Source organism: Lactuca sativa, chromosome 8 (genome assembly GCF_002870075.4).
Source record: "Lactuca sativa cultivar Salinas chromosome 8, Lsat_Salinas_v11, whole genome shotgun sequence".
Taxonomy (NCBI): Eukaryota; Viridiplantae; Streptophyta; class Magnoliopsida; order Asterales; family Asteraceae; genus Lactuca; species Lactuca sativa.
In genome coordinates, this window is record NC_056630.2 from 205,344,392 (window position 1) to 205,366,529 (window position 22,138).

Sequence of the window (22,138 nt, forward strand, 5' to 3'; positions counted from 1 at the left end):
CCCGTTTGTAATTGTTTTAACACGGGATTTTCACCCAAAACTTTATTTTAACATATAAGGACCCATAATTATTAAATTATCACGTTTTTTTTAAAGATAAAACCTTATCCAAAAGAGTGGATGAAGTACAAAGGTAGAGTGTTGACTTTCCTTTAAGTTATGACACAAGCAACCACTCCCATACCCACTCCATGTCACTATTCACCACCAACCCATACCTTGTCACTTCCTTGTACTTTTTACCTCTCTAACAAGTTATTCCCACGTTTTTGAGAGCTAGATATTTATCCTCTCTTCTCATTTTTCTTCCAATTACTCTCATTTCACCAAAGATCCAACTCCAACTTTTCCCTCAAACTTTTCTCTCCAATTCGAGATCCCAAGGCTGATCATCAAGTGTTCTTCCACTCTTGGTAAGTATAATTCATCATCCTTGTGATTATTGCACTTCATTCTACTCAAATCATTGATTGCTTACACAAACTCCATAACTATGATGCTAGATTCTCGAAAATCTTCAAGGCATCTCCAAGTGTTCTTGAGTTAAACACTCCCATTCTTCAACAATCATCCACTGAAATCACTTAAGGTGAGTTCATACCCCTACATTTTTATGTTTTCTTAAGTTTTTAGGGGGGGAATACAAGTTAAAACACCAAGAACATAACTAAAATTTTCTAACAGCTTTCATCAGAAAAGTTGGACTCCATTCACGGACTGTTTTGGACAACTTAAGCATCTTTGTTTGAAAAACTGTTTTAGGTGTAAGTAGTTCTAGTTCTTAGGTTTAAAATGACTACTTGCACATCTCCATAAGATTTTTTTACAATTTATGGTGATTTTTACAAAACTGCCTATCATTTCAAACACCAATCCGGACCAGTCTGTGATTATGGACTTTTTCACCCAAGTTGGAGGTCATTAAAAATCATGATAAAAATTATGAGTAAACTAGTCACATTTTGGGAACTCTCAGAATTTACGGAATTAGTTTTCAACTTCGTATGATTTTTCTATGACTTTTCAAAAACAATGTAGAAAGGTTGAAAATTTGTTAACAGCTTATAACTTTCATAACACTTTGTATTATGTTGAGCAAAGTGTATAACGATAAGTTCTAAATATTGAATGTGTTTCCTTGTTAGTTTATCATCATAAACTGAAACATAGTCATTCATGATAAGATTATTCATTCATTTAGAACACGCATATTAAGCTATAATGAGCATAGTTTATGGATTCATAGCATTAAGGCATTCATAAAAGAATTCTTATACATTACAAACGTTTTGGATAAACTATAATAGGTATAGTTTCTGTATCATTTACTTCTCAAACTTATTTACCAAAGGTTTTCAGTTTAGTTCACGTAAATCTGTTAATGAATAAATTTGTGAGTCATTCCCTTCGGGTTACTTCCAAAGTAACAAAGTCAAAAAGTCCTGTAAATTGTAACCAGAGTCTCTTGTAGGGAGAACGTGATAGTTGTGTATAGATCTATATTGGGTTTGACAAACCCACACCAGAGCTGCTTGCAACAGCTAGACCGGCAGGTCTGTGGTGACAAGTGTCATTTAACGGCGACGCCTGAAGAACGTCGTATTACGAGGCCGTCTATGTCAAGTATGGTTATGATAGCTCACATGTGGTATTAACAATCATAAAATTTACGGGTTCTAACTTTAAATTAGTGAGTTATGTCGATTTAGCTATCAGAAATTACTTTAAGTATGGAATAATACTTGTGCGCTTTCATGTCAAAAAGGGGTTTTATGCTGACTTAAAACCACGTTCATATCATTAACTCTGGAAATCACTTATTCATTCTCGGTCCTGGTATTTAGGATCACATAACTTTTATAAGGAAAATATTGGATTTTCTTGGTAGCATACAACTCATTATAAGGATCGATTTTCCAACTCTTACTGTTAAAAGCTTATGAACTCACCAACCATTGTGTTGACACTTTTTCAAACTACTTGTATTCTCAGGAAATCGCTAAACAGGTAACAAAGTACTTTTGAGGATGGGACGTTGAGGCGTCAAACTTATCATATTTTGTCAACATATTGTAATTGATTTTGAAACATGTAATTCATACAATGATGTAACTCTTTCAATTATATATATGTTGGTTGTGTTTACTTTCATCACTATTGTCATTGTTGTTATGATACTACACATGAAGTCCTCCACCCCCGGACGTTTCCGCCATCCTTGGTTTGGGGGTGTGACACATATCAACTGGCATACATTACTAACTCAACTCAACATATCAATAACTACTAGGATATCAAAACCATTGAGCCGGCCTTGGTGCCTTAGACCCCTTAGTATAGTGAGGATAACTCACCTCGAAACGTCGACTCATAGAAATTAGTTCCAACCTTCGGGTTACTTTCATGAATCCCACCACCTATAATTATTACGAATTACATGCATAAGATTCTAATCCTTCTAAAACTTCCCTCAAAAGTCAACAGATCAACTTAGGTCAATGGTCAAAGTCAACAGTCAAGGTCAACAGGCCATGTTGACCTGACTCGCCGAGTTCCCTCGGCTACTCGCCGAGTTTCCTTGGCTTCCGGTGCACTCGCTGAGTCATCGAGTGACTCGTCAAGTTTCCCTCGTTTTTCGACTGAACTCTAAAGCCACTCGTCGGGTTTCCTAAGCGGAACTCGACGGGTGCATACGTAGGCATATCCTTGGGAAAGTTCATCTGACTCGCCTTGTTTTTCAACTCGCCGAGTTTCATGACGATCTTCATCGGACTCGCCGAGTTGTTCATCCAACTCGTCGAGTTTCACAGGTTCCTTCATCAGACTCGTCGAGTCATCCTTGTGACTCGCCGAGTCCGTTTGGTCTTTTTCCATACAGACTTATTCTGAGCCATGCAGTGGCTCCAATTCATAGATCTAGGTTTCTATGGTATACTTATTACGTAAAGTCACAAACTTTACGTACATGCATTGCATTCAAGGCTCTAAATGCCAATTCTAAGCTCTTAATGGGGCTTCATGCCCTGAGGGACCTCATACATGATCAATTCTGAGACTTTATGTTTCTAGAGCTAAAAGAGGGTTCAGATCTGAAGTTACAACTTCAGATCCAACTCATTGTTCAACTTATCAACCTTTAAGGTCCATAGAAAACCCTAGAACTTCAATAAAAGGAAAACTCACAGAAGAAATGGTAATTTAGGATACCTTTAGAAGATGACAATTGAAAATAGTGCTGATTTCCCCACCTAACTTGCTCCAACCTCCTCTTCCTTCAATCCTTCTCCCTCAAAATCTTCAATTCAAGCTTCACATACTCAACAAGTACACACACTCGAATCAGGGGCTCTCTAAGACTGTAAAGAGACCCAAGGGAGGCTAAGGCTCCTTTAAATAGGGACACAAACGCTGAGAATTAGGGTTTCACTTGCCAGATCCTACTCGCCGAGTCCCAGTAGTGGACTCGCCGAGTCAGTCACTTAAGTTGCGGTCCAATCCCGCTGCTACTCGATGAGTAGGGTAACCGACTCGTCGATAGGGCCAAAATCAAGAAACCATAATTTGAACAATACATGAGAATCGGGGCGTTACATATAATACTAAATGAGTATAAGTATTACATCACCTGTTGTGTTTTTGAATTACACTCGATACAAGAAGGGGCACCAATTAGCTTCTTCAGCCCCTCTCCCTATGCAAATATAAATAATAATAATAATAATATCATTATTAAGTTAATATTAAAAACTATTCGAGGTATATGAATAAAGAGGCCCTCTTTCTTAAACATTATTCATCACATCTCAAGGGTGGTTTTGTCATTTAAGAGAAGTTAACTTTCAAAATAAATTGCATAACGGTTTTGAAGTCAACTTAACACCCACAGGACTATTAAATTTTATAACTATAGGCATTTCGTAGTCGACCTGTTACTATAATAATCATAGAGAACATAATAATTCAGTGGGTAAATTCACAAATTGGTGAAAGTAATTTGAGCTATTATGTATTTTTCCCTTTTTATCCAAAACCATGAAACATAGAAAAATCGTTTTTTAAATGGCCAAAAATAGTTAAGTGGCTAAAATAAATAGAATGAAAATACAAGTGCTTTCTTTACTTTCCCCTTTCATAACTTCAAATATAAAGTAAACAAGATTTAGGGTATGCAAACCATAAACAATGCATTGTATGAAGATTAAGTCGATTTAAATGGGCTTATTGCTTGAGATTTGTTTATTTAAACTATTATTCATCATCATGTGTAATACTAATACCTTGAAAACTATTTTTCCTTATTAATATGTGAAACTATAAAGCATGTAAGGGTCCACTTGGATGTTACTTCTTTCTTTTCGGCTTTTCGGCTTAATGACTTAATAGATGCAGTTTTAATTGGGCAAGCTATATACCAGTGTTTCTTAAGTAAATTACACGAATGGTCCTATGGTTTGGGGTAATTTGCACGTTTGGTCCTTAACTTATTTTTTTAACTCGGAAGGTTTCTAGTGTTTGTTTTTGTTGGGCGCTTGGTCCATGTCTTACCTAAAAAGACTATTTTACCCTTGATTTTTTAATTTATTTAAATAAACACACCCCTGACCCCACCTCCACCTCACCTTACCTTACCTACCCCACCATATTTAAATAATTTAAAAAATCAACGACACAATAGTCTTTTAGGTAAGACAGGGGCTAAGCATGCAACAAAAACAAACAGTAGAGACCTTCCGAGTTAAAAAAATAAGTTAGGGACAAAACATGCAAATTACCTCAAACCATAGGGACCATTTGTGTAATTTACTCGTGTTTCTTTTTTTTTTTTTTTTTTTTTTTTTTTTTTTTTTTTTTTTTTACATAGAAAGTCATAAAAATGAGACTTTTCACATTAAGTCGTAATCTTTTTACAAATTTGCCCTTGTTTATATTTTTGTTCTTTACCGTTGCCCTTGTTTATATTTTTGTTCTTTACATTTACTGTACCTGAGCTGTAGTTATTGGAATCGCACCAAGATGATCACTCAAAAATTGTTTATCATCTGGAAGATCTAGAAAAGATAAACATTTAGTCAGTATTGGAGGGTATTTTGGTCATTTGAGGTCATAACTTGTCCACATTGAATAATGACTTATAGTCTCTCTCTTTTATAAAAATTGAAAAAAATCGATTTTTTGGATGCTTAAATTGAAAAGCATCCCATTTTGGCAACCATTCTTCATCACAAAAACAAAAGTATTGGAGGGTATTTTGGTTATATGAATGACAGTCTAATGCAAAATGATAGAAAGAACAGGACAATAATTGCAATCATTCATTTTGTTAATTAAATAAAAAATTTATAAATGAAATGATTCACCGAATGTACTATTGCTAATAAAAGGGTAAAATACAAGAAATAGCACTGTACTTTCATCTATTTGTGTATTGTATTTATAGCATCATTCTTTCATTTTTTCCTATTACAAAATTGCACTTCCATTTTTTTCTTATTAAGGCATTATAGTTTGAAAAATCTCACTAATTTTAACGGTAAAAGTTGATTCCATTATGTTGTGATTCCCATTTTTTATACAATATGCATGACAACCGTTTGGATGTTATGGTCCTATTGCAATGCTTTGGTTTTTAAAGATAAGAAGTTTAGTAAGGATATGGTTTTTGATTCCATTATGTTGTTCTCGCATAATTGATTTTTCCAAAGACATTTTAAGGCTTGGAGGGACTAGTTTTCGTGGCTTAGGAACCTATGGAGCCTTAATGCTTTCTTTTGTATTGTTTTTTTGCTAGCACCTAGCTAGATTCTTTTTTTATAAAATTATTGTTGTTCAAACAAAATAGGAACACCAATTAGTAATGAGGATCTTATTTGTGGTCCCATCAAGAAACCATAAGTTAGTAGGAAGACCAAAAGAAGAAAACCAGGCTCTACCAAATCAAAGACAACTTATTTAAAAGACCAAAAGAAGAAAACCAGGCTCTACCAAATCAAAGACAACTTATTTAAATTGAATGAAGAAACTCTTTATGATGTGTCTGTTAGTAGGCAAACCAAAAGAAGAAAGGAAATATACAAAGAGGGAATGGAAATTCAAACATAAGAACTTAAGCTTGAAGGTACAGATTTACAGATAAATGATTAATCTAGTATATTATCCCTAACATTAAGAATAGTTTCTCATAAAGCAATAATCAGCCTTTGAGACTATATGATACACAAACTACTGTTAATAAACTTGAATTCCACTTCTTCGGACATTGAATGTCCGTGAGTCATGTGATTGTAGATCAACCTAACCATAGACAAGCAGAAACAAAAATTATAGTTTTTCAACGAAGAAAAAACGATTATACACAAACTACCAGTTGATAATCAGAGGAATTGAATTAGGCGAAAACTTACCAAAGAAAACGAAATTGGTACCAAATTCTGGAAAAAGGAGTTGCTAGCGGTATTGGATAATTGGTGGCGAGCAACCGGTAAACTGTAGTAATTGTAGGGTTCGGCGTAAGTTTGCAGTAACTTGAGTTTTGGACTTATAAATTGGGCTTACTTTATATTACGATGTTATGGGTTCACATTATATGACCTTTTCCTTTGTTCGGCCCTTCTGCAATGTCATTTAAGTAACCCATTTTACAGATATTGATCCATATACATATTCAGACCAGTTTCATAAATCATAACGCTAACTAATTCATTAAAATCAACCGAAACTCAGAGTCAACTATTTACATTGACAACCCACACCACAATGATTAAAATCAATTAAAACTCAGAGTGAACTTCACTACTACTGATCTGCAGGAGGGGGAGAAACAAGATGATGATGATGACGACTATGGAGCAATGAAGAGGGCTTATAAACATTACACACAAACTTGTAAAATAAAAGGAATTACCATACGGTTTCAACACTCCATGTGGCTGTTCAAGCTTTCTCTCCTCAAATGGGTTATGTATTCTTCCTTTACCATTCGCTGTGTTTTTTGTATCATTTTAGTTTTTTTTTTTTTTCATTCTTCAAAACGGGGTGTTTGGATTGAATTACAGAGGTTGCTAAGGAAGGATTTGATGGGAATGAAGCTGAAAATTGGGTTGTATAAGTCCTTGACATGCCCAAGGAAAGTGCACATAAAGTGTTTGTAAAAATGCACAAGAGAGAACAAGAGGTGAGCATGAGCAGTAGGGAAGTCAACATGAGTTTTCACAGGTTTATCTCCATGGAATTGTTAAAGTTTTCTCTTTGAGATTCCTTTGCTTACTCTGTTTGGAGGTTTATCAACCCGTAATTGTGTGTGTGTGAGAGAGAGAGAGTGTGTGTGTGTGTGAACTTTTACCTAAGGTCTTGAGACAATAATTGTTAATAGTTAGCTCTTTAAACGTATTCAAAATCAATCAGATGCACATGTACTGCGTACAAAAATTGCAACAACAATAGCAGAGGGTACTAGAAGCAATACAAAAACAGCATATCACAACAAGTAGAAAAATAGTTTATTCCTTTCTCACTAAAGGTAATAGCAATGAAGTAGAACCATTATCAGTGGTGCCCAACTCATTTCACCAAATGTTTTGGTACGACTAGGGTAAGAAGTTGTTCTTTTGGAAAATAGAAGTTTCCCTTGTGTTCATTGTTAATTCAATATGTGATTTTGACTTGGATTTGTTTTTTCTTTTTCATATATATATATATATATATATATATATATATATATATATATATATATATATATATATATATATATATATATATATATATATATATATATATATATATATATATATATATATATATATATATATATATATATATTTGGTAAATATAGCTAAAAGGTGTCTCATGTAAGACTACAATGGTCTTACTCAAAGGTTATGGGTCTAACATCTTATTCCTGGGCCTTGTCATTCTTTTTTTCCTTATTAGAAGAGGTTAAAATGCAGTTCATGAGGCCTGTGACAGATTTGCAATTGGTTCTGTTTTATATCGCTGTAGAATGCCTGAATTGAATCTTTGTCTCCTTCAGTTGGTGCAGATATGATGATTGATCATGATCCATGCTTTTTTTTTATTTGCTCAAAATAAGATGCTTTTACCATAAAGCATATTTGCTCAGCAAATTTTGATGCTCTCATTCATACTCAAGAAATAATTCAAGCAAAGGCATAGTAATTGATGTTTTTGGTGTGGAAAAAAGATCAAAGTTTCACTGTTTGTTTGCAGATGCTGATTTTGCTGTGCAGGTGTTATATTAATAGTATCTGAAGCTCTCATCAAAAGATATTGTCTAGGTGCTAATTCTCTGGTGCTGTTAAAGCTTTCCTCAATATATGACAAATGATAGGAGAGTAAATTCCCTTTTTTCTTATATATTATTAATAAACATCTTAGATATAATCTATGCTAAAGGTTACATATTTTAATGATAATGCTAGCAATGTTTTTTTTTTACTGACTGAAGAAATGACAATGTATTTTTTCTTGTTTTTACATTTTGTGAACACGCAATTGAAAAAAATAGTTGAACAAAGTTAAAGTAAAAATAAAATGAATAATAGCAACATACTTATCTTTTAAAATAATAATAACAGTATACTTATCTTTTATCCATTAATAGCAACATACTTATCTTTTATAACAGATAATAGCAAAATACTTATCTTTTTATAACAAATAATAGCAACATACTCATCTATGTTTGATGCTATAAAAGAAAGTGTAACCAGTCCTTTGTTTCTTCATTGATCGACCAGACCATGGACAGGTATAATACTAGTTTTATTTGTTGATTGTTATTATATACTCTTTTAATAAAAAAAGTTATGTACTTTTGTTATTTATATGTTTCTAATAGGATCTTATATTAATATCGATCGTGAAGATATATTAGTAATTGTTATTAGTTGTATATTCTGTTTATATTCTGAATTTATAACTTTATATATAAAATGTAATAAAGTTATGAACTATTATTTGAAATGGAATGGAAAAAAAAATAATTAAAAAGTGAAAAGTGAAACCTTTACTATGTTGGTGGTGGATTGTAGGGACCATAATCCCATTTTGCAAAAAAGAAAGGAGCCAACCTAGTTTGACAAAACTGCTCTCTACTGTTTGTCTTAATTCAAAACTTCAATATAGAATACAACTGCTCTTCAAGAGAAGAAGAAACAAGATGGCATATGCACATGTCCAGATGTTCATGGAAAAGCTGAAGCAGCTGATATACTCCAATGATATTCCAGTGATCAACAACCCATCAATCATTTGTGAAAGGCCTCAATTCCAACTGCTTTATGAAGAACTTGGCTCCATGATCCAAATTTTTTTCAACCACGAAGACCAAGATCTACACAACTTTGAAGAAGTTAGAAAACTGAAGAAAAGATTCAAAGCTGCAGCTGAAGAGGCAGAAGATATAGTTGATATCTTTATTTCCTCTGTCCACGTTAGAAATAACGGGTATTTCACTATCTCTGATGTCTTTCAAACATCTCTGAACCTTGAGGATGTTATGAGATCAATTAAGTCTATCAAAGTGGAATTCATGACCACAAGAATCGATAATATGAAGATTGATTCGTCTCGAAGAACTGAGTCAGCTGCTGGAACTTCCAACCCTACAAATTCATTAGGATCGAAGAAAGTATTAGAAGAAATGGTGGTGGGGCTAGGTGGTGATGTTGTGCAAATGCAATCTGCAGGAACTTCCCGCAGTAGAAGTGCACTCGGATCGAAGAAAGCAGTGGAAGGAATGGTTGTGGGGATTAATGGTGATGCTGAGATAATACGGGACAAACTTGTTGAAGATGGAAAGCATCTGGATGTGGTCTCTATTGTTGGTATGGGTGGAATAGGTAAGTCAACCCTAGCTAACAAAGTCTTCATTGATCCTTATGTTGTTTATCATTTTCATGTCCGTGGATGGGTCACTGTTTCACAGACATATGACAAGCGGGATCTGTTGATTCAAGTTCTGTCATCCATAGATGATCAGTTAGAGCTTGAGAAAGCAACGGACTCTCAGCTTCATAAAATGTTGCACAGGAGCCTATACCATCAGAGATATTTGATTGTCATTGATGATATCTGGAGTACAGAGGCATGGGATAAGATGAAGTTGTTTTTCCCTGACCATAACAATGGAAGTCGGATTCTGCTTACTAGCCGCCTCAACGAAGTTGCTTCGCATGCAAAATCACATGGACTCATTCATCATTTACAACATTTGACAGATGAAGAAAGTTGGAAGTTGCTGTGTCAGAAGGTGTTCCAAGGAGATGAATGTCCCAAATGGTTGGTTGATCCAGGAAAGCAAATTGCAAAAAACTGTCACGGATTGCCTCTTTCTGTGGTTGTGATGGCAGGAGTTCTAGCAAAAGAAACAAGGACTAAAGATTTATGGCTCAAAATTTCTTGCAGGTTCCATTCATACATTGCTAGTGATGAGAAAGGATGTCTGGAAACAATAGCATTAAGTTACGACCATCTGCCTCTTCATTTGAGAGACTGCTTTCTCTATCTGGGAGGGTTTCCAGAAGACTATAAGATATATTCACCCTGGTTGCTTTGGGTATGGATGGCTGAGGGATTTATACAAGAAGATGGAAGTCGAAGCTTGGAGGAAATTGCGAACGGTTACCTGATGGATCTAGTTGACAGAAATCTTCTAATTGTAGAAGAATTATATATTTTGGGTGGTGTCAGTGTTTGTAAAGTCCATGATCTGGTGAGGCAGGTATGTGTGGAAAAAGGAAAAGAAGAAAGATTCTTCCTGAAAATAGACTCCCCACCATCAAATCGTCTTTTTGGTATCATAGGAAAACAAAACAAGAAATTAAGAAATTGGAAAAAGGTAATTACCACAAATAAGCCACGTCGTGTGGTCACATATCAAGAAATCAATATTAAGAGATTGTCTCCTCCGCCCACCCCAAGTATTCGAGCATTTGTATGCCTTCATTGGGAAACAACCATAATTCACAATATCTCAAAGTTTTTTCGTTCCTTCACATGTCGTAGGGTGTTAAATCCAGAAAAGTTTTTATGTTCCTTTGCACTTCTTAGGGTGTTACTTCTAGAAAAATGTGAATCGAATGATTTTTCACCCGGTTTAGCATTACTAGTTCACTTAAGGTACCTTGACATTTGGGTGTCATCATTCCCGCAATCAATATGCAATTTATGGAACCTTCAAAGCCTTGGTATTAAAACAAGTTCTAGGTCTATGGTTTTACCTAGTAACATGTCAGATTTGGTGAATCTGAGGCGTTTATACTGTAACGCAGATCTTTATCTTCCTTCTATTGGAAAACCCATGAAACTACTGGAAGTTATTAGGAAAGTGGTGTTGGGAGATGGGGTAGATAATTTTCAGAAATGTTTTCCCGGGATCAAGGAACTTACAACTACTCTTTACTCTGATGAGGAAAATGACTTTGAAGTACTCCATCACCTTCAAGCATTGAAGTTAATTGGGTCGGGCTACAGCAGAAGGAGATCAGTTGAGCGAGAATTTCTGAGAGGTGAACCAAACCTGGGAAAATATCACATTAGGTTCCCTGCAACACTGAAAGAGCTTCAACTTATAATGTGTGGTCTACCATGGAGCGACATGTCGATCATTCAATCGTTACCTAATCTTGAGGCTCTTCTAATAAAAGACAATGGTTTTGAGGGAACCCTCTGGAAAACAGGTGAGGAGCAGTTTCAACGACTAAAAGTCTTGAAACTTAAAAAGTTAAATATCAAAAAATGGGAAGCCTCAAGTATCAACTTTCCATGTCTCAAAGAATTACAGGTGAAGGATTGTGTTAATCTGGGAGAGATACCCCTTGAACTAGGGGATATCTCAACACTTGAGTATATTGTAGTAAAGAATTGTGGTGTTTCTCTTCTGGAATCCGTTCAAAAAATACAACAGGAGCAAGATGATGCGGGAAACTATGAACTGAAGATCAGTGTTGATGGAAGTTATATGCCCTCCTGTGAACCCAATCATGACGATTAATACATTTTACTTGACACCATGAATGTTTAGTACATAAATAGTTGGTGTATTTGCTGCAGCTAGTACAATGCCTGTTGGTATTCTTTACCCAAAATTTGGTATTGTTCAATTTGCTTTTTTTCTTTTTATCTGGTTGAATCTGTTTTTTTAATCAAGTGTTCTTACCTGGTTAGGAGCGGAAGGATAAGCGTTATTTGTCTTTTATTGGAAAAGACTTACTCCAATTAATTGAATTAAGCATCCTACCGGATCACATGTTTCAGTTAGCTGTGAGTTTATTATTTGTAGAAAATGTCAATATTTTACATGTTAAGCTAATCCAGGAAAAAGTGAGGAAAGGAAACATAGCTGTATTTTACTATTTTATCCCTACTGACTACAAGCTCACCAGTTTGTTCACAAAACCCCTTGATGAATCCATGTTTAGCTGCTGAATTTGTCTTGCATAAGATTTTTTTTAATCTTGCATATCATTATATTTTTTTTATTATTTACAAAGTCTATACATCTAAACGTTTTCTTCTTGAAAAAACTGTATATGTGTATGTTGCATGTTTGCTATATAAGGTAATCATGTTTTTGACAAAGCAGCTTTCCTTTGACCTGTCCACATTATTGCTATGGAGAGAAATTCAACTACAAGGGAAACATTGGAGTTTATCTCCATTGACTTTCCGCATTAATCCCATGGAACGGAATCTCCAATCCAGTTCCTTTGGATTCCATCGAAATCCACAAAACCAATACATCCTAAGCATATAGTAACCATTCAAAAGTAATTTCATTATCAACCCTCTTAAAATCACATCTTTCAACAATCTACATAAGATAAAACCATATTACATATTACCCAAATAGTGCCCAAAGTCTCAACTATTTGGTGCTAAAGAATTACATATATCAACTTACACAACACAAAACACAATAAAAGTGAGCAAATTCATTAAAAATTATATAATGAGCATAAGTATGGCATACATGCAAAAAAGACGAAAATGCCCTTGCATCCACTTCATTGAAAACAGTTTCATTGGCGTCTCATAAAAAATGCAACTTCTTTCATCTTCAGATAATTAGATGTCACATTGAAAAAATTACAACTTAATTTTGGTATTTGCCTCACGAATATTATAACTACTTTTATGTTCCAAACTCTTAAGTTAGATTACAAAATTGACCTAGTGTTTTTAAGGATATTTAGACCTTTGACTAATAGTCAAACATTGGAATTCATGGGACAAATATACATACGAAATGAGCATAAGTATGACATCACCAACTGTGTTTTTGATCTTACACTCGATGTAAGCAGGGGCCCAATTAGCTTCTTCAGTTCCTGTCCCAACACAAGCATAAATATAATAATATCATTATTAAAAAATATTAAAAAGTATTCGAGGTACTGCATTAAGATGGATAGTTTTGTAAAACATATTCATGAGTAAAGAGGCCCTCATTCTTAATCATTATTCATCATGTGATATATCTCAAGGGTTGTTTTGTCATTTAAGAGAAGTTAAACTTTTTCAAAAGAAATTGCATAATTGGTTATGAAGTCAACTTAATGCCCACAAGACTATTATATTTCAGGATTATAGCCATTTAGCCATCGACCAATTATTATCATATTCATTTGGTCAAATAATAAAAAAGACTTTGACAAACCTCAGATAGCACCACATACACCAAACCCATACAGATCTAACTAAAAATCTTAAAATAAATTTCTAGCATGGAAGAAATTTTAGAAGAGAAAGGTGATCATGTATATAAGGTGCAGGAAAAGTGACAGGTATTATAATATACACCAAATTACAATTCTACCCTTCATCAGTTTTTCATTAACCCTTTATAATCTTTGAATCAGGCCCTTAACTCATCGACAACTTTCTGCCTATGATCTTATACCTTGGGATTGAACGGATGAAAATACTGTTGTTTCTAGAAACCTCAATCAATTTGTTGCTTGAGCAATGTAAGTTGTTACATCATCCTTCTCTTTTCCCCTAAAATGAAATTATAATGTTCTCTGCACATGAACATGATCTATAATGAATGTTCTTCTTTTGAATGCCAGTACGTGGTTGAAGAAAATAAAATGCATGCCAATGCTTGCAGCTGTTGAAAAAATGAAAGAAGGTAATTGGTATATCATATATGAAAGCTATAAATATTGTAGATCTGATCTTTCTACATCTTTCACTGTTCTCATAAAATCATCATCATCATCATGTGAATGTTGTCTGCAGGGTTGATGCTTCTTGTCTTCATATCACTCCTTCTTGCAGTTACCTCCAGCAGTATATCCAATATTTGTATCCCTTCAAAAGTTTTTATGATAGCGCATTTTCTCCATGCAACAAGCCTGATAAGAGTCACGAAAACAAGGATTATAGTAAGCATTAAATCAAATCACAAAATCTGTCAAAAGGTGAGTTAAATATCTCTAATCATTATGTTATTTGCATATTTTAATTTCATCTTCTGTTTTTTCTTTTCCTCACTAACTCCTGTATTGGTAAAGTGGCTGAATGAGTAACAATGTGTGTCTGGATAACATGTTGTATACATAACGTCTGTTATAAACCGTTTGAATGAGACTAAATGACTAATTTACCCTTACATTACAAAAGTAAAAGAACATCCCCTCAATGTTCTTTTAAATGTACAGGATTATGAGCCAAAAGTAAAAAATATTGCTTTATTTTCAGGATAATGGGGGTCACGGATTGCACAATGATATCCTCAACACGATATAAGTAAAATCCAACCGATAAATTATTAAAGCTTTAAGATGCAAACATGATATCTTCAACGCGATATAAGTAAAATCCAACCGATAAATTATTAAAGCTTTAAGATGCAAACATGATATCTTCAACGCGATATAAGTAAAATCCAACCGATAAATTATTAAAGCTTTAAGATGCAAACATGATATCTTCAACGCGATATAAGTAAAATCCAACCGATAAATTATTAAAGCTTTAAGATGCAAACATGATATCTTCAACGCGATATAAGTAAAATCCAACCGATAAATTATTAAAGCTTTAAGATGCAAACATGATATCTTCAACGCGATATAAGTAAAATCCAACCGATAAGTTATTAAAGCTTTAAGATGCAAACATGATATCTTCAACGCGATATAAGTAAAATCCAACCGATAAATTATTAAAGCTTTAAGATGCAAACATGATTTCTTAAGTATAATTTGATTTATTTATTTTTATATGCATTCATTCAAAACAGAATTAATGATTTTTTCATTTCTTAGTAGGAGAATGACAATTTTGAGTTCATCGGGCCAACTTTGTTGTAAGTACGTTGCTATTTCAAGATGCTTTTAATGTTGTTATAATACTATTTTTGATTTTCTTATTAGATTTTGCTTTTAGAAGATGTGCAGTTTCGTGTATAATTCCACTTGGTAAATAATATTTTTTTGAAATTTGTTTCTTTCTCTACAAATATCTTGGGTATTTTTTGTTTAGGATTGGAACACCTAATGTTAGCTCTAATCGTACTCCATCCATTTCATAATTATTCCTCATCATTTTGTTTCATACTTGCAGGTTTAAAGCAAGTATTTTGTATGTATTTTCATAGAAATGGAATCTGAAAAATGGAACTTGCTTTATCTGTTGCTCATTTACAGGTTCACTTTTTTTTTAAATGACACTTTTAACAACATACTTTGATATTTTGTTTTTTTTTTTTATGTGTTTTATTTTCCAGGTAAGACCCGTGTCTAGAAGTTTTTCTAAAATAAATGGTAAGGTACTTTTAAAAAAATATGTTTTTTATTTTATTTCTGGCTGTGTTCATTTCCAAGTCAGCTTAGAATTTATATAGCAACTTTTTTAAAACTTTTTTTTATGAAATGGAGGTTCAATAGAAATTTACTTTTTTTATGTGATGAGCTTTTGGATTTTGTACCTCTGCCTTGCAAAACACTAAAACTTCCTGCAATAACAGTAATGCTTAGCCTAATATATATATATATATATATATATATATATATATATATATATATATATATATATATATATATATATATATATATATATATATATATATATTACTCAAAACATATTATTTGATCGGTTTATCTTTAGAAAAAGCCTTATATTTTGACTTAATTAATTGAAAAGTTCCAACTTTTTGTTTTTTAATAGAAAAAGACAGGATACCTGGTAAACATTTAGAAAAAAAAAATCCTTTTTGCTAGGCTTTGCATACTCCACATTGCAATTTGGGAAGACAGATTTTTTGCAAAAAATTAAAAGATTAGGTCCTCAGATTTACTATAGCAAGCAAATACAACATATTTTTATTCTTTAGTCTTTTTGATGTAATGTCATTGGCTAAAAGTCTTAACAAAAGTTTGCATCCAATTGAAGCTTTGTTGCTGATATTTTCCATGAGTTGCATGAAGAAGTGACAATTTTTGTAAGGGGCTCAACAGACATAACATCCGGATTCCCAGGTATCTCATTTTAAGTATTTATATTGAATATTAGAGATGAACTCGGCGAGTAGACGCTCAAACTCACCAAGTGGGATCGCGTATGAGTTGGTCTGATTTAATGATGGACTCAGCGAGTCCACGCTGTTTAATGAAACCCTACTCTCCCGGGTTTGGGGCCTATTTAAGGACCCTTATAGCCACCATTTGCGGCTACCAGACCCTTGAGAGAAACCCTAATAGTGTTTGAGCGTTTGAAAGAGAGAAGAAGCCATTTTTAGACCTTTGTGGGTTTGTTTTGCAAGAAGAAGTTGGTTCCAGTTTAGAGGAGGCCAAGGAGGTTTGTAACAGCCCGGATTCCCAGGTATTAATTAGTCATTTATTTTTGTTAATTGTGAGGGGACTCGGCGAGTCGGAGCCTAGACTCGCCGAGTATGATCGCGGATTTAGACGCGGGTTCGCATCCGGACTCGGCGAGTCCACGCTGTTTAATGAAACCCTAATTTCCTGACCCTAAGCCCTATTTAAGGGGCATTATAGCCCTTCATTGCGGCTACCCTCGACCTTGAGAGATCCAGAGCAGCTGTGAGCCCTTGTGAATGTGAAGAGAGGCCATTAATCACCATTTTGTGTGTGTGCTACGAAAAAGAGAAGAGGAAGACCAAGCTAGAAGAGTTGGGGAGCTAGGATCTAACTTCATTTCATCAGAAGAGGCTGATTGAGGTATTATTCAGAGCTTATTCTCGTGTTTTTGTGTATGTAGTCAAATCTAGGGTTTCTTCATGCCTTGTTTGCCTTGTATTTAGAGAGTGAGAGGTCCCATGGAGAAATGGTACCTAGATCTGGACCTTATTAGGTCCAGAGAGTCCCAAATGCCTTGCTTTATGCCCATCCTTTTCAGTTGTGAACTTAGGTTGCCATTTTAGATGCCATTTTCCCAAAAGAAGCCCTGTAAGCGATGCATGGCAACCAAGTTAGGGACTTTACATGATGAATGAGCTTGGAAGGACTGGATCTATGATCCTTTGGAACGGATCTGACCTTAGATGCAAGTTTGAGCTGTTGCATGGCATGGAGTCGCCGAGTCTGAAGAACAGACTCGACGAGTAGCATGAAGATTGCCCAGAACCACTCAGCGAGTGGTCTGGCCGAGTTGAGGGTTGACTCAGTGAATCAGGAAGAGTCAGAGCGAGTGGGCAGGTGGACCGAGTCAAGCTGGAACTCGCCGAGTTGTTCTTGAGACTCGGCGAGTTGAGTCGTGGTGGCCCCACAACTCATGCCAGGTGGAACTCGTCGAGTTAGGAGAATACTCGACGTGTCGGAAGAGGATCCAAGGGAGTCCGGGGACACGCATAGACTCGCCGAGTCACTCGAGTGCACTCGGCGAGTCCAGTCAAAGATTTGACCGTTGACCATTGACCAGAGTTGACATATGTTGACTTGATAAGAGCTAGTCAATCTTAGTGGTGAAAGTGTTAACAAGGGATATAATGTGTTAAAGGAGGATTATAGCACGGGAGAGTGACTTCAGGTATTTGCGAATTTACCGAGATACGCGAGGTGAGTCTTCTCACTTTACTTTACCTTGAGTAGGTAACTAGAGTTATGTGATAGAGTATTTGTATATTATATATGCTATGTGTTGCACTGCATTATTTCTATGTGATTTATGCTATGCATGTTATCAGAGTTAGAACCTGAGGGTTCACAGAGTTTGGGTGCACGGACCCACAGAGTTATAGTCTCGAGTGGCTAATATGTGTTATGTATGGTATTTTGGGAAACTCACTAAGCTTTGTGCTTACAGTGTTTAGTGTTATTTTTTTCAGGTACTAGTGATGACCGTGGGAAGGCGCCGGCTTGACCAGTACACACACGAGATTTTTATGCTATGTGATCTTGGGATTTTTATATGATATGTATTTGGGTTTCAAACAATGGTGTTTTATGAAAATTAAATGAATTATGTTTTTATAAATTGCGAAAAATTGTTTCGAAATTTTACGGCGTTACAAGGTTGCTTATTCATGGATTGCAAGCAGAGGGCATCATCCTTGAGGTACCACATCGATCATTTCTCTATTTTGTTAAAGTATCCATGGATCTAGGGTTTTCTATACCCTTTATTGAGATGATGTATTGAGAATATGGTCCCTTATCACGTTTGGGTATCAGATCTGGACCCATAGAGGTCCAGAGGACTTATCGCATCTTGCTTTATGAGGAGTCATGGAAGAGATGGACTTAGGATGTTGTATTTGGGGCTAAATCATCAACTAGTGCCATTTGGACGTTGCATGAGTATCAAGTTCGAACCTTTACGTGTTTATTGAGCTTAGGAAGGTTAGATCCATGGATTAGAGGAACAGATCTAACCTCAGAAGGTTATTTTAGTGTGAGCATGGAATGAACTCGCCGAGTCCATGAGTGGACTCGACGAGTCGAGTCGGGGTTGTCCCGCGATTCGTGACAGGTGTAACTCGTCGAGTGGAAGAAAGACTCGACGAGCCAAGAGAGAGACTGAAAGGATTCAGGGGACCCGCATGTACTCGCCGAGTCACCTTTGTGCACTCGACGAGTCGGGTCAAAGTTGACCATTGACTTTCGTTGACTTTTAGGGTTTTGGTCAACATTTGGACTTTTGGGTTAAGGAGGGGTAAGATGGTCTTTTACCCTTCCGTGGATTTGTAGAAAGGGATGTAGTCTAGCCTTGAGAGCCGTTAATGATTTGAAATAATTACTTTATGTGATTAGGCGGGGCTAGGTCATTGTTACGAGATTTAGGGATATCGAGCACGTGAGTTACTAGACATCATACGAGGTAAGTCTTCTCACTATACTGTACCTGGAAGGGTACCTATATGCGACCGGAAGGTCTTGTATGCTATGAGATGCATGTGCTATATGTTGTTATGGGATATGTATGTGATATGTATGTGTTATGTATGTTATGCATGATATGGACCGGAAGGTCAAGAGGTCACGAGCCGGAAGGTCGATACGGGTAGGACTGGAAGGTCTACCGGGATTCGGGATGGAAGTCACCTGAGACACTTGGATCGGAAGATCCCACAGAGTTGAGGCCTGGAAAGGCATATGTGTGGTATGTGGTATTTTAGGGAACTCACTAAGCATTTATGCTTACAGTGTTGTGTTATGTGTTTCAGGTACTAGTGACGATCGTGGGAAAGCGCCGGCATGATCAGTACACACACGAGGAGTTTTACATTTTCATGATCTTGGGATGTGATGTTATGAACTGAATTTGTAATACAATGATATTTTGATAACAATTATGAATGCATGTGTATTTTTAAAATGTGAAAAATTGTTTTGAAATTACGTCGTTACAACAGATTTGGTTGGAAATCCCTTCACTTCAAAGGTCATAGGAATGTAGGATGATATGAAATCGGTGTCATGGTTGTATAGCATAACTTGTATTTTATGTAAGGAAATATAAGTACGTTGATATTATAAGAAATTTTTTTTTAAAGATGTTGCAATTATGTGTATACAAATGTAAGTACACTGTTACTATGGGTAAAAAATGCAAAAACATCCGACCCGGCAACGCATAGGCCTCTTCCCTGGTTACCATTAAATAACCACAAAAATGAAACATAATTTAAGAGGGTGTTTAGCTAAACTTAAAAATAAGTGTTTTAATGTATTACCGGTTCTATATTGATATAAGTTAAAATGAGTGTCTGGATAGACAGTTTTTGAAAATCAACTTATAGCAATGTGAAACCGGAAATAAGCCATTTTTTATAAGTTACTAACCCTTAACAAAATTTCTTATAACTTATTGTTGTCCCACATCTCTACGGTCATTTTGCCAAACATTAAAAAATGTTTATCAAACTTATAGTGGTTTGATACATATAAGCTAATCCAAACACTTTTTGAAAAACTACGTTTTGACGTTATAAACTAATAAGCTATAAATTAGAACTCATTAATAATTTCAAATAACCACTCCCAGCCACCCCATAAATTAGTCATAATTTTCACAGTCGACCATCTTTGATTTTTTTCTCCAAAATGAAGTCATTTTGAGAGTTTAACCGCGAAAATCTTTGTATGAGCTGCAAAAATCTATGGGCTAAGGCCTGGTTTGGTAAGACGGTTGGGGACTTGAAGTCCTTTATCTTCGGTGACCAGTTTTACTATATTACTGAGGAGGAAGTGGTATTAGAAAATTGGGTGTTTTGATTGCTTCGATTCACTGAGAGTCGTGATACACTTTCAAATTAAAGTATTTCGATGGTACAATCAAAATCTCAATTGGATAAAACTCAATGATTGATGAATAAAAACAGAGAACAATCAAGGTTATGAACTCTTGTGTAGCATATTTGTATGCCCAATAGGAAATAACCACTTTCTTAATATTTATCAAGATTATATTGATCAACGAGTTCACCTCATTACATTTAAATAATATTGGTGATACAAATCACTAACACATGATAATAGTCTGCTGGTTATACCTTCTTTGTGACAGGATTATAGAGAAAAAGATAAATGAGAAAGATAATTGTTGGTTGGCTCACATTAGTCGATGACCGGTGCAATTGGAATAGGTATAAAATATAAAAATAATTTGTAAAGTTTACAAAAAAATATGGTTTATTCATCATGATTTTTTTAAAATCTATTTTATTTCCTTGTATGAAAAATACGAATGGGGAGAGTTATTTGTGGTTGTGTAGTTACTTTAAGTTACGAAAGATTTTTAAAAAGCTACACAAGTGTAACATCCTAAAATTCAGAACCAAAAATTTCTTTTTTAATTAAGTAAATTATAAAAACGGTAGTCTGAAAACATCAAGAGTGTCATCTAAATCATAATCAAACCCAAGTGTCAAAAACCACAACATGTCATAGGAAAACAATATCATAGTACAACCCCCAAAGATCTCATAATGCGGAAAATCATAGTGTGATGCGTTGCGATCATACCGACTCCTTTCCTTTTGAAGAAGAAGTACCTGAAACCAAAACCGAAAACCGTAAGCACGAAGCTTAATGAGTTCCCCCCACCATACCACATAGCAAGATACTGCCAGGCATATCTGCAGTGTCGGTCCAGATGGTGGCCAACTCGGGTGACCGCCCAGGGCCCACGTCTCCAAGGGGCCCAAAATTTATAGGCTATGTAGTGTATATTATTAAAAAAAAATTATTACCTAAATGATTTTAGGGCTTAAAGTTGGTTCAAACTCAAATTAGCTCAAAAGATAACAATTTGGCTTGCTTGTTATTGCTAATTGAACACGTATATACCGAAGAATAAATGATATTTTTTTAATCTTTATTTTATTTGTCTTTGAGGGGCCCTGTTTTTCTTTTCACCTCGGGCCTCACATACATTGGAATGGCCCTACATATCTGGGTGTCCGACCTACCCTGTCAGGCATATCTGGGTTCCCGACCTACCCTGTCGAGCATATTTGGGTGCTCTACCTACCATGTCAGGCATATCTAGGTGCCCGCCCTACCCTGCTGAGCATATCTGGGTGCCTGACCTACCCTGTTAAGCATATATGGGTGACCGACTTACCCTCCAGTTTATTTCAACCGGTCATGGGGTCTATTTCACTCATACCACTACCACATAAGAGCATAGCATAAACATGTTGTGAGGCATA

At 35.2% G+C, this 22,138-nt stretch overlaps 1 protein-coding gene and 3 long non-coding RNA genes across 6 annotated transcripts; 3 read left to right on the forward strand and 1 right to left on the reverse strand.

Annotated features, from left to right (window-relative positions):
* Positions 1-6,067: 6,067 nt before the first annotated feature.
* Positions 6,068-6,688, reverse strand: LOC111919292 (uncharacterized). Its single transcript, XR_002859450.2, has 2 exons — positions 6,402-6,688; positions 6,068-6,291 (listed from the first exon to the last, which is right to left on the reverse strand). It is a non-coding gene; the product is annotated as an uncharacterized LOC111919292 (long non-coding RNA).
* Positions 6,689-6,730: 42 nt separating this feature from the next.
* On the forward strand, positions 6,731-7,660 carry LOC122195507 (uncharacterized). The gene is made up of 2 exons (XR_006185751.1): positions 6,731-6,958; positions 7,053-7,660. It is a non-coding gene; the product is annotated as an uncharacterized LOC122195507 (long non-coding RNA).
* Positions 7,661-7,841: 181 nt separating this feature from the next.
* On the forward strand, positions 7,842-12,276 carry LOC111919291 (putative late blight resistance protein homolog R1A-10). The gene has a single exon (XM_023914899.3). It carries the CDS (start codon positions 9,176-9,178, stop codon positions 12,008-12,010), a length of 2,835 nt encoding a protein of 944 aa, XP_023770667.1. The 5' UTR covers positions 7,842-9,175; the 3' UTR covers positions 12,011-12,276.
* A 3,862-nt stretch (positions 12,277-16,138) lies between these two features.
* LOC122195509 (uncharacterized) lies at positions 16,139-19,809 on the forward strand. 3 transcript variants are annotated; one of them, XR_008225386.1, is made up of 4 exons: positions 16,139-16,502; positions 16,790-18,540; positions 19,236-19,584; positions 19,649-19,809. It is a non-coding gene; the product is annotated as an uncharacterized LOC122195509 (long non-coding RNA). The 3 variants fall into 3 exon arrangements; XR_008225387.1 differs by lacking the exon at positions 16,139-16,502 and having other exon boundaries at positions 16,517-16,845; positions 17,131-18,540; XR_006185753.2 differs by lacking the exon at positions 16,139-16,502 and having other exon boundaries at positions 16,517-18,540.
* Positions 19,810-22,138: the final 2,329 nt, after the last annotated feature.

What these genes read in the sequence shown, in the direction of transcription:
- LOC111919291 (XM_023914899.3), top strand. Translation starts at nt 9,176, where the DNA reads ATGGCATATGCACATGTCCAGATGTTCATGGAAAAGCTGAAGCAGCTG.